The sequence below is a fragment of the Mya arenaria genome, chromosome 10, assembly GCF_026914265.1.
Source record: "Mya arenaria isolate MELC-2E11 chromosome 10, ASM2691426v1".
Classification (NCBI taxonomy): domain Eukaryota; kingdom Metazoa; phylum Mollusca; class Bivalvia; order Myida; family Myidae; genus Mya; species Mya arenaria.
The window spans coordinates 70,154,105-70,174,179 of record NC_069131.1 but is presented as its reverse complement, the minus strand read 5'-3'; the positions used below and the strand labels follow the sequence as shown (position 1 = coordinate 70,174,179).

Genomic DNA, 20,075 nt, shown 5'->3' with positions numbered 1-20,075 from the left:
CAGGAATCTGTAAATCATGTACAAATCTTACTTACCATGGTCTGTATTGCAATGAAACATGCAGCTCCATGTGTTTTGACCGCAAATGCAAACCAAAGACTGGATATTGTTCTATTGGTTGCTCTGGGAACTTCTTTGGACTTCTGTGTCAAACCAAATGCCCTGAAAATTGTCTACGAAGTGGTGAAGAAACAAGCTGTGATAAAAGTGGTCACTGTTACAATGGTTGCATCGATGGCTTTGAGGAAGTTGACTGTACAGGTAAAGAACTATGCATTGTCAGTTGATACATGTATGCACTTGATAAACTAGTAGAGTTGACATAAATAGTCGCGGACATTTGCTTCGTCACTTGCGTGCTTCATTAAGTTATAATATACATACGACTATACTTAAACTCTGTTAAGTATGACTGTTAAACCTCAATTATATTATCTATGTAAAATTCCATGTACCCGAGCGGCCAATATTATTTAAAACTGCCAGGCAATGTTGACTTTCAAAACATATCACATGAGCAGGAAATATGCGCGGTCGTTTTAGATTTTTTGTAGTGGCTGATGCCCGCGCAGGAGATTACTGCGTAAGATATATTACGTTACAGAAGACCTGAAAATCCGTATCGCAAAAACGCTCATTGTGCTTTATTGAAGTCAAAAGGTCAAGGCTGTTTTTTGTCGTCTGCGAATTTCTGCTACAATGTATTTATTGAAAATTAAAAAAAAATGATTTTTGCTGTGTAAAAGGTGTTGAATTTTATTTCTATTTTTTGGAACTTAAATAAATTATTATTGTTATATACAATGTGTTGATATTATTTGGTTTATTAACCATAAATATCACAATCCTGTGAAAAGTGACAATCTTCGAAATATAAGGTTCATCATAACATCATAATTCTTAGGTTCACAATTTGCAATTTGCAAAAGCGCCCTCTCAGGAATGTGATATTTATATAATTACTTTCGTGCTTAAACACAATTTATACTTAGTGTCTGTACTTGTATGAAATATTTTGATATTGATACAAATTTTCAGTACAAAAGGGATCAGTACCAGTAGCTATTGTGGCAGGTGTAAGTGGTGGTATTGTAGTCATCATAGGTGTTGTTGTTGCAATACTCTTCATTCGGCGAAGGTGAATATACACCACTCTTTTCATATCTAAACTTAATATGATGTAAAATAACAATTGATTCGTATCTAAATAAGCTATTCCTTGTTTTAAATATCCATTCACTTTTCAACTTTACAAGACATGATACTCATTAAGATAAAAGTTAGATTTCCATTTTTGATGTTTTTATTTTTAATTGAAACAAGTAGTTTCTGGCTTTACTTTTTCTTGAATGCATATTCTTTTATCAGATCTATTCGCCTGCCTGTTTTGAGCATAAACAAAGGAAAAGGTCATACAATAATCCAAGGTAACATTCACGACGATAAAACATATGAGTGTAAGTACAAATACAATTAACTCATTTTGTTTGTAGAATATTGTAAATCTGTTTTATAAAATAAATGCAAGTGGTATTTATTTTACGTGCCATTTTAGTACAAATTGTCCTGACCGTTCCCAGGCCGTAATCTTATCTTTGAACGGTAAAGCAATATGTGTGAGGCTATGGTTTAATTGTGGTGTTTATATTTGTGTATGTGGTGTACGTTTGTTTTTGGTGGTTGTGTTTGTGATTTTAATATGTTTGTGTCCTTAGTTCATTGCATTTTTGTCCTTTTCCTTGTGCCCCTAAACAGGGTTCATTTTTGAGTTTTTGATTATGTTTGTTAAAAAATGCCAATGCCAATAAAATCAAATTGAACTGCCTGTAGCATCAGCAAATGATCGGACATATTACAACGAAGGACAGATCATGAGAGAATCTACGAAACCAAACCAAACTGGTATCCGACCGCAAGCAAGTAGGCCAGTTTCCGCCAAGAACCAAGAATCTCCACGAGTGGTAACTGCATCCGAAATCGAGATTGACCTGAAGATAGGTAAGCTATACGAAGCATTCTGGTAGATTTGAGGTTGAAATTAATTCAAACAATAAATTTGTAAGTCTCAGCTAAATTTCAAACGAGTTGATGATTTGTTAACACTTCAGTAAGGCTATTGGAAAATTATACACATTTTTTAGACAAATCTAAGAATATGCCACACACAAAAATAAGTAAGTCGACAATAAGGGAGTATTCGTAAGAGTTAATTGAGTGTGAGTACTGTAAAGTTTAATTTGAAAAATATACATAATTTAACGTGATCTTCATAGTCCCTCTATGCAGTTAGTGTATTTTGTTATACAGATGACGAAAACAATACCGGTCTTGACAAGTCTTCCAAAGACGATCAGACGTACTATAATGAACTTGCATCATTAATTAATAAGTCAAAAATACCCATTGGTCAACTCGTGCAGTATGTGAATGGAAAGAGTCATGATGCGTATAGTGAAGAATTTGAGGTATATTCCAGGAACAAGAGTTAAACTATGGTTATTAGTATTAGAATGACACTTGTAATACTAACAGAACATTACCGACATAGTTCAATGTTTATTTCATTATTCATTATGAATAGCGAAGACGTTTGAATGGGATCTCTCATGTTCGTGTAAAATGCAGATCGTAGAGTATGACAAAAATAAAGTGTGGCAAACCTAGGAGCGTTAAAGCTTATTTGTTGACGACTGGAACTATTCAACAATTGTTGATATATGCTTAAATATTGTCTTTGAATTCCACGATTTTGAATAGCGTCAGTAACGCGTTTCAACAAAAAGGTTAAAGGTGAAGTTATTCTTATGTTTATTGATGAGTCCTTGTGTATGAATATTTTTGATACCCTAAAGTGACACTCGTATATAAAATGGGGGTGTAGTATATATTCCACCAAATACTATTTGAAGTCATACTTTTCTCCTTGTTTGTTTTATTTACACTTGTATATAATCATGTGTTCCTTGTTCACAGAAATTTACTCGCGGTCTAGTGAAGCCATATGTAGAATCTCAGAAAAAGGAGAACATGAGCAGGAATCGATACAAAGGAATTTATCCATGTCAGTGGTGACCATTGTTATTTTCATAGTGCAATTGTCTAATCTGACAAAATCTACACATACTAGATTATCTCATTTGCTTGTTTCATTCATCCATATACGTAATTGGCGTTGTAATTGATTAATTTGCAAGAGGGGTTTGACTGATACTTGTACATGAATTGTTATATTCAAAGATTCTCACCGCACAGTTTTTTTTTCTAATATAAGTTATGAAAATCGCTAACTGACTTTATATCTTTTTATTGGGTATGATTCCTACTAAAATGTACCACAATGGAGTATTCAGCTATAAGTTGAATCCACTTTATTTTCATATGACTTTGTAAATAAGAATATATTTATTTCAAACAACAATATTTGATACATTTTTTCCTTTCCTTTCAACCGTCTAGACGATGACTCGAGGGTAAAGATTAGAAGCAGTTGTGGTTCCGACTACATAAACGCAAGCTTTATTGATGTATGTACAGTCGGATATTACTGTAAAATGTTTAAGTGTGTTTTTCTTACTTAAAGCACAAATTTCCATATCGGTACTGTAACAAGTATAATTGGCGTAAACGTGTTATAAATACCATAGGAATGCAACCGTATTCACCTATCTTCTTCAATTTATGTGTCAAACGTTGTCCTTGAAAAAAACAAAAACAATTACGTCACCTGCAAACCTCGTGATTAAAATCATACACTCGCACTAAAGCGTTTGAGTATAACCTTAATAACTCGATGTATTCAGTATCAATACATCCTAGTTTAGTGGGCATGCACTCGTACTTGCAAATGTTAAAATAATATCTTTGAAATTTCGTTGTCAATTGTGTTATTTAAAGACGCCGTCAAACTACCCAATGTCATAGTTTTTAAACCTTGATAAAAATTTAAACCAATTATAATTAAAGTATAACACCGTTTCAGGGTTATAAAAAGCCGAAGCAGTATATCGCCACATTAGGTAAGAGGAAACATGACATATGATACCATATCACGGTATTATGTGTCATTTTGTATAAGAACGATTTGTAAAATCGGCAAAACGTTGTTTCGTTATTGAAATGCATGGCATTTTTGTCATTCAGTGCAAGATTTCAATGGTGCAATCCAGGCATTATATCTGATTATTCAAAATGTAGAAATAATGACGCATACATACTATTGAACGCATCATACCTGAATAAACACATTCAAACATTTCAGCAAATGTATATTTCATCTTTGCCTCGGGAGAAGCATTTAAATCATTAAACACAATATAGTAATTTATTTAAAATCTATTTACATATAATTGGAGTCCAGTAACTTAGTAACACATTAAACAGATGTAACCAACCAATGGTCGTCCTTCTTATCGTTTGTCTAAAGGGAACGATTTAACAATAAGATTTATTTAAACCAGATTTATTGTATTAAATATCCGTTCTAGGTCCGATGTTCCAACAATTAAGAGATTTAAGCTTATTTTGGAAAATGATTTGGCAACAGAGGGTTGAGAAAATTGTCATGGTTACCAACCTCATTGAGCAGGGAGTAAGTATAAAACTTTTAAACATTTTTTATAAAAGTACTCCAGATGATAACATTAAGAAGAAATAAGTTATTAAAGTAAACATGACAATTCTCACAAATAGCTCTTTGCATATCTTGGGTACAACTGTGCTATCATGTCCTTTTTGTCATAACAATACAATTACGAAAAGAAAAGAAAATATATCGAAAACAAATGAGTCTAGTCTATATAGTTTTTCTAAAACTGTATTGTCAAATGATTATATAGTTTCTAACATGTTATGTCACATAATCTATAAAATGTTATGTTGCAAGTGTAAGTATTCTTTAAAATATTATGACAATGTTCTTATAGGCCGCACGTCAATAAAATCATAAGGTTTAATAGCGTAACGTTTTAGGCGTAACTTCTTGTTTTTCGAAAGCTGCATTTCAAAAAATATATCGTAAGGAAATGTGTCACATAGAATCTGCCCGTAACTTAACGGCTGAACTCTTACACTCTTAAGGAGAGTAAGGTTAACTACTAAGAACTATTATTGAAACAAGGACCATGATCTTTCAATTGGTATGTCGCATGTTATTTTAGTCTTTCAAATATTATGACACATGTTATATGTTGACTTTTAAAATTGTTCGAGCCACATGCACATTTGAGCCACGTGATATATCCGTGTGTAATTTATTCGTTAGAATTTTCCGTTATTCGCTTTAACATCGGACGAACTTCACTCATTTACATGAACACTAAGTCACTGTCGTGGTTTTAAATGTAGGAATAAGCTGGTCTTATGTAGTCGTTAATAATAACAATTTCACTTGTTGACGTATAACGATATATTTGCGAACGTAATTGTGTATTTAAGGTTTCCTGATAACTGAACCCGACATAATTATATTGATTATCGATTAAACCTAAAGTGAATTGTGTACCTTGGTAACGATTATAGGTATGTTATTTCAGTCTGCTAAATGCGAGCAGTACTGGCCGAATCCTGGCACAACTAAGAAGTATGGTGATATAATGGCGGAGAACCGCTCGGAGGATGAGTTTGCCGAGTTTACTAGAAGGGCTTTCACAGTAACCATGGTGAGCCGGCATAATATACATACCGTTGGATGTCAATGAGCCTGTTTTAATGGTCTTGAAAATAGAGTGCAAATTATCGTGTACTAACTGTTATTGGAATTGGTACATCTATGACTACTGTCTTAATGGTAGTCTCCGTCAAACGGAAGCTGCAATTCCACGCGGCGTATTGTGCGCTTTCGGAGAATAGGTCGTCCAGGGTTTAAGTAATATTTTACTTCAACACAAATGGTGCTCTTCCGAATTTACATGTTTATAAATATCGTTAATCTCAAAATTATCTCAAAATGAAATCCGATAACATCATTCATTTGAAAGTCCTTCTTTTATAAAATTAACCCTGGTCCATGTATTCAATTTACATTTAAAACTCGTTTTCCTATTGTGTGGATTTAATTTGATTAGATAACAGAACATAGTGAGAATATCATCTATTACGTTAGATGTATTTATTTGCATGAATAAGCGCTTCTTGAAGGCTGAATACCCAATTTCTAAAGGCGTATTTTCTCAATTGCTCGATTACAAGATAAACAAAAGAATGCATACAGCTCAAGCAATATATATCAGTTGATGTAATTTGTGCTTGCGTTTAACAGTTTAAAAAAAACTACTGAATTCAAATGATATTTTATAAACATATTAAAAGTATCCAACTTGAACCATAACATATCTCTAGGATACCGACAAAAGGACGTTGCACCAATTGCACTTCACGTGTTGGCCTGACTAAGCGATACCAGATGATGTAACTGCGATGATCGAGTTTCGACAGCGGGTTCTCAGTACTCAGAGTCAACTTAATGGACCAACGATTGTACATTGCAGGTTCGTAATTGTATAAACTCTGAAAAGTCTACTAAATGAGAGTATATTCGCTATTTCATGACTGAACTCTATTTTGAACTTTCAACTAAAAAACTATTCTTAAATGACGTATCTTAGGAATTGAATTGAAATGAAAACGAAAAATGATTGTATGAATTAAACGTGTATTTTATTTACGTGAAATTAATGTAGATACTAATATTGTAACCAGGGAATAGTTTACAATACGAGCTTCCCCTTTTTACAAAGAAGTTAAGTATGTAAAGCGGAAGGAGCCATTGATATTGCGGGATGTGTCAACAAAATGCGCCAGAATAGGCCAAATATGGTTCAGACATTGGTGAGATATTATTTGTTCTAAAATAAACACTGATTTTGCAAAACACCAAAACGAAGCAAATTTGAAAGGATTTTGGTTATCCAATTGTTTCAATACCATCGAAATAAGCAGTTAAAAATGACATGTTTGCCAACACTGACACTGACAACACAATTATTTTTAATATTGCTAATTAGATACTGTACAACTATATATAGATAATACTTGTATCGGCTTTGTTAACAAATCATGATTTTCTTTAGTGAGTTTCCATTGCTTTATGTGGTACTCTTTCAAATGCTCTTGTAAAGCTTGCACGCACTAGTAAGCTTAAGTTATTTATTAAATATCGTCTACAAAGTCAAGACACATTGTACAGATGTAATTTAAACTACTGAGATATTGTTAACTGAAACCAAATGTGCAAAATAAATAACAATATGTAAATATTGAAAAGTTGTTCTTCTTTGCAGACAGGAGTAACATCTATTACTAATGATGTAAGTTAAGTGTCATATTCTCATTCCAGGGGCAGTATCAGTTTCTGCACACCGCCGCGGTTTATTCACTTACTTTCGACTGCAAACAAATCAAGGGAGAAAACTTCAACCAGTACATGAACAATTTCACTACACAAGAACTGAATAGTCTGTTTAAGGTAACCTTGATAAATATTTTACTGATAACCATTATTAACACATGTTTGTCATCCAATCTTTTTGTACTCTATATAGGTTATTTGACTGCGTCTGTACTTTATTTCTACTAACTGTCCAACATTTGGAGAATGGACTATCCAATAGTTTAATAATGGAGAGTAATGGACAGTCGTAGTAGTATTTTGCGTTAAACATACTATAGAACCAAGATGATAGAACTATGACTTGCGTTAAAAACTTGTTTTTTCTTATAAATGCATTCAAAATTGAAAAAAAACAAGCTATCCGCTTATGTGATGAAAAATGACTTTAAAACCTTTTTTGTTTAGGTATAGAAATAATATTAAAGATAAATTGTTTAAATTTTTGGCTACTAAGCTTGTTTCTTTAGGTTTTATACAAATATTGTTTATAAAATTCCGATTTATAGGTTGTAACAACTCAGTGTCCAATGAAGACGTGGCTTAGGCTTGACGTTGGGGAAAAGGAACATGTTTATTTTTGTATTTTTGTTTATCCCTTAAAGAGAAAAAATAAAGCTTCAGTATTAAGGGAATTATGCACACTGATAACACGGTTTGCAGGTTTTATACATCCGTAGAAGTTTATTTTTAAAGATTTTTTTTTATTTTAAATAGTAATCAATATAATATTTTACAATTTTTATGTTTTTTAGCGCAAACTTATTAATATTTGCCAAAGAGCTTCATATGATTAACATATTTTCAATGGGATTGATAGTCTCCGGTAATTTGACAATAGCGCCATAAAAATAATGATTAAAACTTGTTGTTTACATGTTTTAAGTATGTTAAACGACACAAACTATCATTTATGACAGCGAAAAACAGCCTCGGCACTGCGTGCCTCGGGCTAGTCTTTCTCACAAAATGGACAGTTTTCGGCCTTTCATTTTTGCATAAAACAGAGTCTACTTCAGTATGTGTTGCCTACATAATAACCTAGGGTTGTCTCCTCTGTTTTGTTGGAATGCTTATTTTTCACGTACTTTCATTTTTTTTCATTACAAAAGCCGACAGCACCAGAAAGCTGACCTGAACGATAATTCAAATCTTATTTTATTGAAGGTTAATACTTGATATATATAATGTATATTGTGTTCTGTGTAGCTGCCATATCTAACTCTTCTGTGAAGCATATATTTTACGTTGCGTCAATATTTGACGATTGATTATTTTAGCAACTGCAGCACACGGTCGAAAAACGATCAAAATATGAAACAGAAGCGGTTGAACGAAATAAACAGCACCTAAATAAAAACAGAACAAATGCTGATATCCCGGGTAAGTTACAGAAATGAGCTGATAACATGTAAACAAAATTTAGTCCGGATTATTATTTGACACAAATAATACATTTATCAGAAGGTAATAACTGTCTAATCACCAAAAAGGACGTTTGACTTTATAAATAAACAAATCTCGTTACAACGTAAATGAAACAAAATAATCAATTTTAAATCGACGTCCTGTCTTTCCAAAGCTGATATTGATAAGCTTGCTTTTGTTCAGGAAACGAAAACAGAGTCCGACTTCATCTGAATTTAAAACCAGGAACTTCAGACTACATCAATGCTGTTTATATTCATGTAAGCATTCTCCAGTTGTCTATATGTTATTTGTTAAGTCGAATAAAAAACACATATCAATATTAATTGAATTATACAGGCAATTTATTACGAAATGAAATTGTACATCGCTTGATTATATTACAAGCAAAATAATTTGGTTTATTTCAAACATATCGGTGCTTCTCCTTTTAATAACTGAACGTTGTCATCAATACAATGCTTGTCATAAAGTGTACGCTGTTCCCGCAGTTATATAGATTATATTCTTCCGTTCGTTACAGAGCTTCAGAATCAATAACGTTACCTGGTAGCGCAGACTCCACTTCCAGAGACAATCATTGAGTTTTTGACGCTTGTTTTCCAAGAGAGCTGTTCATGTATTGTCAGCATCGAAGCTGATATGGACAAACAAAAGGTAAAGTGTACACTGCTTACGATTTTATCGTCAGATACAATAGATATATATTCACCAGCTTTCAAATCAAAGAAGTAATATTATATAAAGACACACTATAATTAATGTTTATTTAATCAGATGAGGTTCATGTCACACAGGCTTTGTTTAGCCATCGAGACCGAAAACCAAATAGGGCACAGTCGAATGCCGTTATTGTATATGATGTTTGTACGATGTTGAAGTTAGTTATTGAGAACAGCATAATTCAATTTAGATTTCAGTGAGATCTCCTATTATTTAAACTTGTTACAGAATATTGGAATGTATTACCCTACGGCAAACCAAGACGTTTTAAAGAAGGGAACGTTTCAAGTCAGCAGCTCAAGGGAGGAAAATAGAACATTCTACACAGAACGAACATTGACTATACAGCACAAAGGGGCAGGAGTAAGTACAACAAAAGATGACTCAGTCACTGGACAACTACTTATCATACAAACATTGTTATGCCGAAACTATCGGGTTTAAAATATGGTGTACATTTTGCGAAACACTGTTTATGTATTCATCTCAATATTCAATGCGTTAGCCGCTAGATATATGCACTTAAGTGCAATTGACAATGGATCATACACCATGTCAAAATTATAATAGAATAGTCTAACGTGTAGATAATTATCGTTTCAGAATAGCACGGATCGATCCATTCCACATCTTCAATTTACTGACTGGGATGAAATGAAGAATATTCAAAGATCAACAGCAAACTTTCTGTCATTTCTGAACGTGATAGAGAATGTCGTGAAACAGCAAGATGATTGACCGATTCTGGTCCATTGCTTGTAAGGAAATACATTTCAATTTTGAAATTTTATTTAAATTGCAATTAAGCTTGTAAGCAAAATGTCAAAATGAATCCTAAACAAAGATAATAATTGCTTAACATAAGATTGCAATATTTGATCCAAATAATTGTCGTGGCATAAAAGGAAGCCAAGATCTTTATATTCCGTTTCACATTTTATCACCATAAAGAATAGAATCTGTTAATACTATTGCATAACCGCATGATATGTAAGGGGTAAAGAAATATACTTACTGCTTGTAATCTTGTCTCCTTAACAAAGTGATGGTGCGGGCAAAAGCGGCGTGTTCTGCGTGGTGTCGTTGCTTCTCACCAAAATGGCCGTGGAACATGAAGTCAGTGTACTCAACGCTGTAAGGAAAATAAAAACCACACGGCGGCTAGCGATCCCCAATCAGGTGATACTCCTCTTATCAATCTAAATGTAACGCACAATATATATTATAAATGGAAATATCGCATCCTTATTATTCGTTCGACAAACGCTACGTTGTTAAAAAGCATTGATGGGAATGGTTCCCTGTTTATTGAATTGTTTCCGTTTTATATAAGCGACGGATACCAGTATCAGTTAATGGTCCGATGCGTTCGATCATTGTATATCAGAAGTACGCATGCAGTTGAAATTATCGAAATCTTTTTAATGGCAGTTCATAATTTGTGTTTTCAGGAACAATTTGTGTTCTGCCATGGGTGCGTATCGGAGTATCTTCGTTCGTTCGAAGTGTACGCCAACTTTCATGAAGAAACTTGAAAATTTTAACTTGTTGTCCAGACGCTGATGAATGTAAAACTGGAAATAAATTTGAATAAAAATAATGCATATAAGTACGTTGTGCATACACTAATACAAATATCTACTAAATAAATAATATGCAATTATTTGCAAGATGTCAAGTGTAAATAAAATTGTATTGATCCAATATTGTACATGTATAAATGAAATCGGAATGGATTTTTTTTATCAACAATATTTATTCTCTAACGTTTAAAACAGCCTGTATGTAGGTGTATGATGTGTATCTTTGTAAGTGTGTTTCATGTGGCAACATAAACAGATAATTCCTGAAACAGAAACTTTGTAAGAATATGCAGTGATATTTTATCTTCATAATGTTGTTTTCCTACTGTACTCTATTTCCTAATACACAATCGAGTGCTGATGGCGTGTTTTTATGATATAAACAGAATGTAAGCAGTAAAATATTGACATTTACATAGCATATAGCTTTAATGCAGCTGTTGCCATAAGTTACTAAACAGAATCCTTCTATTAAGTATGTGTCTATATACATAGTGTGACATATAATTAAGAGTAAATATTCAATACAAATATGTCAGAACAAGTTCAACTTGGTATTATTTAAATATATCCTTGTCACAATTCATAGACAAGCCAATTTTACATTTCCCGACAGCAGGATTATTTTTTTCGACTGATACATTGTCATGTTTTCGTATCAATAGGATGCATTTTTTATCTCTAATTGTTATTAAAATTTCACCAAAAGTCGGAGTTTTATTTCATAATTTACATAATTTTGTTGTATATACATGACAATTGTTTCTTGTAATTTTCTTTTGATATTAGTGTTAATAATTATGATATGTACTTTCTTTGTAATGTTTTATACGCAATTGTGTCATCAAGACAAAGAGCTTACGTCCACCTTTCTCAGATCATAACTTTCAGTTAAACGTTAGAAAAGGAAAATCGAGTTAAACATCTTAGTTTAACATTGTAATATGGCTTGTGCTTGGACTTAACAAAATAGTGTGTAATTCTTATTGCACAGCAATCACGATGGTGTTGGTATGTTTTGTTCAGCCATCAGTTAATGGTAATATTTTATGAATGTTGACAAGAACTTTTATACGTCTATTTAATCTTTTTCTATGACTGTCTGAAATACTCAGTTTACAGATTCTCGATTTGAATGTGTTAGCTTTCTTTCTTTTAAGTCTAAAACTTGATAGTAATAACATATTTTCATATCTTCTATTGTTTGTTATTCTTGTGCCAAATAAGAATCATGTGCAGAATGCGCACCAGCTTCCTTATGGAACCTGGAATGTATAACAAAACATCATTTAATTTACACAATCACAATATTAACACACAACTCAGGTAGAGGAAATGATACAACTGTGTAATAAATTCAATAACATATACCCCGTTTAATGACACAGAGTAAATGCCAATGACATAGAACACAAAAAACAAACAATCACAAACCAGAAAAAATTGAACAACAACACAAAATTTCACAAATAACACTACATATATATTATATATAAAACACTTCACTCTTGTCCCAACAATCCCGAATAAAGTAAAATCGTGCGTGGTAAATCGTATCAAAGTTTACTCGATAAAAAGGATGGGTGCCTATTGTTTGGAATGTATTCGATTTAAAACTGATTTAACGTGAAAGAAACATTGTTGAATTGAATTGTATTCTCTGCAAATTAAGGAATGAATACATCAACTTTAAGAACTTCTTTTAAATCAATTGTATTTAATTCGGCTTGATCAAAAGAAATCACATAACTTTTAAACAAAAAAATATTGCTAATAAATAATTCGTTCATTGCCTACTTTAGAGCGTATCAGGGTACCGACGGTCTCTATCGATTTCTCCTCTCAGTGCAAAAGTAGCATTAAGATACGCTAGTTTAGCACTTATTTATCTACTGGACGCAGTGTGAGATTAAGACAGATAAGAAATACAGAGTTTATGAGGGTCATAAAGTTGACCCGTCCTTTTATTATAAGTTGCGATAGAAAATTTCAGTTTTTGGCGATTTTAGATTGAGCCATAATTAGGAAGAGCTGTTCTATAGGAAAATCGTTAGTTGATAAAGTACTGAAATATCAATAAATCTCTGAGTTATTTACTTCTTTTACATATGATATTCCCTGTCTTTTTGTTGAAGTCTATAATCGATCGTTTATCAAGACATTTAATTGGGGCCATTTCCACACCTTTAACAGTTTGGTATTTTTTTTTCTAATAGCAGTGTAACACAAAATTGCGTGTAAAATTTCGGAAAGGATCGAACAGCTAAAATGAAATAAGTAATTATATTTACGCTAAATTTATGAACATGTTTGGTTGAGTGCAAAATGGTAGACCAAAATGTTTACCATTAAGAATTAGAACTTAATCATTACTAATGAACATGTTGACTCGATGTAGATATGTAAATTATTATCTTTGAATACCCTTATTTATTATGTTTCATAGCCCATATGTATTTCCAAAATTGCCAATGAAACTTGAAACATTAATATTTTATAAGAAAAAGTGTTACGTTTTAACTGTCTGTGATAGTGTTTGCGATTAAAAATGGGAATAATTTTTGCTTAATATATTTCTTTCTTTTTACCACAAAAACAATATATATGACATTTCTTACTTACTAATGTAAATGAATAATCGAGTATCATATATATTTTCAATTATATAATTATGATAAAAGGAAAAAATATCCGAAATAGTTATGGAATAATTTCATTGCAATAAATGACAAACTTCGCTGCACATGTCATACCCAGTGTCATAACCTTGCCGATGGATTATTTCTATCCTGCTGTGAATACGCCGCGGAGTGGGCCATAAAACCATTAACGTACAGTTGAATACACAATTTATGGGCATTGAATTTCTACAAATTTTACATAAATGTTCAAAAAGGACCAAAAGATTTTCAAAAATTCATTATTTCGAAAGGTGCATTTGAAAGAGAAAAAAATTCTGCATCGTAATCCGCTGAATGCTAACCGATCGGATGTCTATACTCACTTTAAACAGTAGGGATTGAACGATGATCGAGTATTGTCGAAAGTCGATTATTTGTGTCCGAGGTCGGCGATAATCGATTTCATTATTCCATAATTGGTTATCACTTATTTACGGCAAAGGGAAGTAACCGTGTTGTGTATGTACTGATTTTCTTTTAAACGGGAAACGGTACGGACTTATACGGGATTATACGGCAATTTATTCTCAATTAATTTAGAATTAAGTTATCTCCTAAAACATTTTACTAAATTATCAATTGTAACCTGGAATGTATAACAAAACAGCATATTAAACATAACTGATTGTAATATGTTTATTCATTTATTGACACGTATGTACAAACCAATATAGTTTTGGATATATTTGTAATATATTCACTTGTTCCGTTTCGATTGTATAATCGATGATTGATCGAAATGGCTCGTCCGATTTTTTTCGATGATCGATTATGACTTTGGTCCGATTTTCAATCCCTATTAAACAGCAAAACATTTTTTAGCTCCTTCTTATTTCAATGTAAATTTTAATGACCAACAAAACCCTTAAAAAGGACCAAAATGTAAAAATCATACAATTCATTCAAAACCATCACATTCAAGAGCAAGAATTATCCTTACATATATGTAGGCAGTAAGTTGATCTGTTGAAAGACTAAGTCGTGAACACTGTTTAACCATATTTTCCCTATATAACTCTATAGGCACTTTCGCTTCAGCGGATTTCTCCAAAGTAGGCAATGTGATATTAAAATGGGTTCAATTAAGAATTTATTCTGATTTTTGTGTGTTCATACTGCATGAACGCACAAAAAATAGCAATCAATACTTATAGTTATATTTTTCATTTCTATTTGTTTATTTGTTCGCTCAAATAGTGTTTGAGAACAAGTCTTTAATTAAAACAAATGGGAAAAACGTGTAGAGCGAATGTAAATGGTAAGAGCACTTTTCGCCCTTGGTGTTTGTTTATCTTCCGCATGATAAATAGTCCATAAGTAATTTGCAGAAAAAAATTCAAATAATCAAAGATTGTTTTAATCATTTGGTAGTTTCTGTAAATTATGTGAAGGTAATAATGATTTTTGTTGTATACGTTCATTTTAATCAAGAGAACTTTCGATACATTTTAATTCCTGTTTTACATAAGCATGATCTATCTGAGTGGGCATAAAAAATGTGGCCATGCTGATTTAATGGATAACTTCCAGTTTAAGGTAATTATACCGTCATGATATTTTGTTGTCTTTTAACTTTCGCATAGATATTGAATTGTTGTGATGTGCTAGTCTTCTCGAATTGTCAATATTAAGACGTTTGTTCGATCTCGCGAAAAAGATGACACTTTGACAGTCTCCAATCAGTTCATGTTTTTAAATGTAGACGAAGATATCGCCTAATTCTGTCCAAGAAAGATATTCATTGGAATCCGATAATGGATCATACATTCGTCCTAGAAAGAAATCGCCGAACTCAGAATCATCAGCCATGTTTGTTTTGACAGTTGTTGCAGACGAACCGTAGTAAAAACCGCGTCAATTTTAATTTGTTTTTATTATTTGTTCAATGCGTGTTCTTTTGTTATCAAAAGCAAAATCATATTTTTCAAATGATATTTATAGAAAATAATGCCTTTCATTTAAATTCTTCGTAGAACATAAAAAAAAACATGTTAACAAGCCGGAATTCAACGGAACATGTGCCCTGCTATATTTAGCAATAAAGTAGATCGTAGTAAGATCACTACGCGCGGTTATTCAGCAGCGCTTAATCAGAGCGTTGCTTTTTTGCCCAACTCCGCCAACAAAGGTCACGAAAGGTCGACCGATTCATGCAAAATGAACTAAACTTTTATCGTTCAGAAAATCAAGTACGGATGTAAATATATAACATTTGAGACTTTTTGAAGTTAAAAAATAAAAAAAGCTAACAATTTTTTTTTGTCTTTTTAAATGGGACGTGGATATTAACATATCCTCAGATCGACTATATTCGTCCCATGTAACCATCTCCCTTCATAGTATCAAGCCCAGATCAGGTCAAATAGTTCGAAACAGGGGACAATGACAAAATAGTTGTCATCAACTTTCTTGTGGATAGTCTGCAATTGAAATAACTTGCTGCCTTGTGAACGCCGATAACACCATTCTCTTCTGTGTTAAATCATTTTTTTATTAAACGTTTAAATATGGGCTTGTTTTAAAACAATATAATAGTTATTCGCATTCACTCGTTTTAACTAACCCCTTGTTTAAAAATTGTCTTTAGTCGACGTGTACATTAATTTGTTTTTCAATTTACACCATGTTTGTAAGAGTATTCTTAATTTTCATCGTGCTATCGTTTTGAAGATCAACATTTAAGGATGCACATTCGATACTTGAACTATTTCAAAGCTGATTCACATCCTGATGTAAATGTAATGTATGCTGAAGGCTTTAGGACGAGACTATTTTGCTTCTTTTATTTTTAAAAAAACAAAACAAACGGATATTGTTTGGTGTACTCTATTCAGATTATAACATATACTAAAACAAATGCATATTTTATATCAATTTTGTTTTAAAAAAAAGTTTTGAATACAATTCTTGATCCTACAGTATTATGTATTGGTAAAACAGGGCAGAAAAGGATATATATAGCGTCTACATGGCAATTTGCTCACGAAACACGGTCACCACTCAGGCGAATAATTTATGATGTTTAATGGCACATACTTAGTGAAGGCGTGAAACTCTAAAACACCCCATTATAAAGAGGCGTGAAAATCTAAAACACCCCAAGATCAATCCGTTCGTCACTATATAAAGAATTAAGAGAGATAGATGCAAACCGTGCTGTTAGAAATTGGGCCTCAAATGTTCGAGATGTTTTACAACATTCGGGATTTCATGACGTGTGGCTTTATCCAGAATCAGTAAATATGACTGTATTTGTACCTTTGATTAGAAATAGGCTACGATATATTTATATTTCAGACTGGAGAGTAGGTATGGAAAGTTGTACCTCACTATTTATATATAAAGAACTAAAAGACACATTCGAAGTCTCAAGCTATATTCATAAATTAGACAACATTAAATACAGACAAGTACTTGCAAAATTAAGACTATCGTCACATAGATTAAATATTGAAGTTGGGAGACATAATAACATTGTAAGAAATGAAAGAAAGTGTACATTTTGTAAATTAAACGATCTGGAAGACGAGTACCATTTTGTCTTAAAATGTCCAATGTATGCTGATGTTCGTAGAAACGTTATACCCAGATACTATTTAGAACATCCTAGTTTGGCTAAGTTTATCTCTCTACTGCAAACTGATAATAAATCACTTCTTGTTAAATTGGCAATTTTTTGCCTAAAAGCCTTTGAAATAAGAAAGAACAATGGCTAATGGTTTTATTCATTAATTGTCCCAAAAACAAGACGAGCTGTATATGTATTTGTATTTCCTTTTTACATGCTTGTTTGTTTTGTTTCCTGTTGTTGTTGTATCACACATGATGTATCTCCAATCTATTGGTATTAGTTTCTTTAGAAACGGCAATACTGCTTCTATTTTCATGTCTTATTCTATTTCTTTCCGCAATTTTCAAGGTTTATGTGCTAAAGAATATATTTAACATTCTCACTTTTATATCAACCATCATGCACGCTGATTTGTGTGTAACTTGGTTGATGTTTTCCTTTTTTTCTTTCGATTTTTGAGTAATTTCTGAAAAATCTGTCAATGATGCAAAAATCATTTAAAACGTGTTATACATGAAACTATATATATTCTGATTGTTTATGTGTGTGTGTATTCTATATTATGTTTATATTTGTGTAATGTGACGATGAGCTGTATATGCTTAAGTCAAAAATAAATTTTCTGTTCTGTTCTGTTCTGTATATATTCTTACTGTCACTTGACAAAAAAAATATATATATTCTTACTGGGTTATATGAAATATTTAATGATCTATGTCATTGTACAAAATTGATATATGTAACCATTATCTTCTTAAATAATGAGAGGCTTAAATCTTAAGTAGCGATTTTTAAATGTAAGTCTTTAGTTTGACAATATGGGTTATCTCAAAACATTTCTTTTCAAGGAAGCCGAAACTAATATCACCACGTACAATTATATTTTGGATACTGTCAATGTCTAAACTCATCTATAAGTAGTATTTGTATTTGTCTAATTGTTAGGAGAATCCCGACTTTATTCAAAACGGTCGTTTAAATGTTGGACTAAATCTTTGAGCTGACCCCTTCAGACTTAAAAGTGTAATCTTTAAACTTTTCCTCATTCGCCTATGAGCAATTTAACAAATTCAGGTAAACAAAAGGTCGATGAGGAAAACATCAGTTATTTAAAAAGACAATGAGGAAAATTTTACGTGAGTAAACAAGGAAAACATCGAATGCCCTTGAATTGAAGTTCAGGTAATGTATCTGGTTTAAGACTGTCAACGTCTTGGGTATGAACCAACAAAAGCTAAACAGATGAATTTCTTTTGTTCCGGAACCGCCTAAATAAAGTATTTCCTTTAAGCCATAGTGTTGACATTCGATATTCGATGACCCCACATGGATGGATAGCAATGGTAAACACAAGACAGGAATCTGCATTCATTGGAGATTTTTTTAAATTAAGACGGAATTATTTCGTCGTAGATGTATGCTTTTGTTTCTACCTAGATTTTTGACCAATCATTTTTTTAACTGATAATTTGAACAATTCCAAGAGTGTTATCGTTGCTTAATGTTGCAAACAGAAATTATTATGAAATGATTATTAAGGCATGAATCGTGCGTTCGATTAAACAAACAATATTACTAAAATATTTCGAAAAAAATCACTTTGAGACAAAGTTTATATGATTTAGGGAATAACATGTTCTACCAAAGTGACGCTGACTTATATAATCAACGCCATGTCTTGATTCTAAGATATGTTTGTAGTACGTGATACTAAGGCCACATATTTTGTGATGCATGATAAGAATTCTGGATTGCCAAATATTATTTATTATCAAAATGCATTGTTCTACGCTGTGCTCATTCAAGCGACTATCACTGCGCAAGACGTTTGAATTTACAGTACATTGGCTATTGCTTAACTATACTATAATATTAAGACGATATTTTGTCATACATGGTTATATACATGGTTATTATCAATAAGTTAACATATGATGCGCGTTTCTTGTATATATTATATACCTTTTTTAATTTAACATACCTCAATCTTCATTTACGACGTTTAACGTTTTATATATAATATCTGTTTTATATTACAACAGATAAGTAATTTCATTTGTACATGGATTTCGCAATTATTATCAATTACTCGGCGAATATGAGTTTTGCGGTTCGGGCCGATAAATGACAATTTACAGCTTGCCAACCCTTCTGTGTAGTACTTTAATTATAATATGTGTGTGTGTGTGTGTGCGTGTGTGTGTGTGTGCGTGCGTGCGTGCGTGCGTGTGTGTGTGTGTGTGTGAGCTATTTCCATTTTACACTACACGCATCAGTTTTTTCTGTGTGTTGTACACTGCAATCACGCTTATTACTTGATGATAATAAAAATCACCTGAAAGTGAATAGCTGAAATCAAGCGTTTTTTCGTACTTGGTGGTAATGATCTTCTTTGTATTTAGAAATCTGATGGTTAAAGTACAAAATATCAATCGAAACATAAATTCTTACTTTTATTGTCAATCGTGAAGTTTCCAGTGCCGCTTATAGGCAACTAGCTGGAAATAGCATACGTATATGCTTAAAAGTTTATTGTTTGGTCAAAATGTATCACAAATTTCCTATTTCAGTTTGAACAACTTATCAAAAATGAATTAAGTTGGCTAATTACTTATCCTTAAGACTGTAACATTACATTCTATAGCACACAACAAGAACAAGTACAGTGCGTTTCATTATGCTTTATGATTCCCTATGGGTATACT

General features: G+C 32.2%; 1 protein-coding gene and 1 long non-coding RNA gene across 2 annotated transcripts; both read left to right on the top strand.

The window, feature by feature from the left end:
* The first annotated feature begins 2,957 nt into the window (after positions 1 to 2,957).
* LOC128205731 (receptor-type tyrosine-protein phosphatase alpha-like) lies at positions 2,958 to 6,416 on the top strand. The gene is made up of 6 exons (XM_052907644.1): positions 2,958 to 3,061; positions 3,457 to 3,524; positions 3,980 to 4,016; positions 4,485 to 4,588; positions 5,532 to 5,657; positions 6,337 to 6,416. Exons 1-6 carry the CDS (start codon positions 3,028 to 3,030, stop codon positions 6,388 to 6,390), a joined length of 423 nt encoding a protein of 140 aa, XP_052763604.1. The 5' UTR covers positions 2,958 to 3,027; the 3' UTR covers positions 6,391 to 6,416.
* A 334-nt stretch (positions 6,417 to 6,750) lies between these two features.
* On the top strand, positions 6,751 to 8,766 carry LOC128205733 (uncharacterized). Its single transcript, XR_008256318.1, has 3 exons — positions 6,751 to 6,825; positions 7,334 to 7,462; positions 8,665 to 8,766. It is a non-coding gene; the product is annotated as an uncharacterized LOC128205733 (long non-coding RNA).
* The last annotated feature ends 11,309 nt before the right edge of the window (positions 8,767 to 20,075 follow it).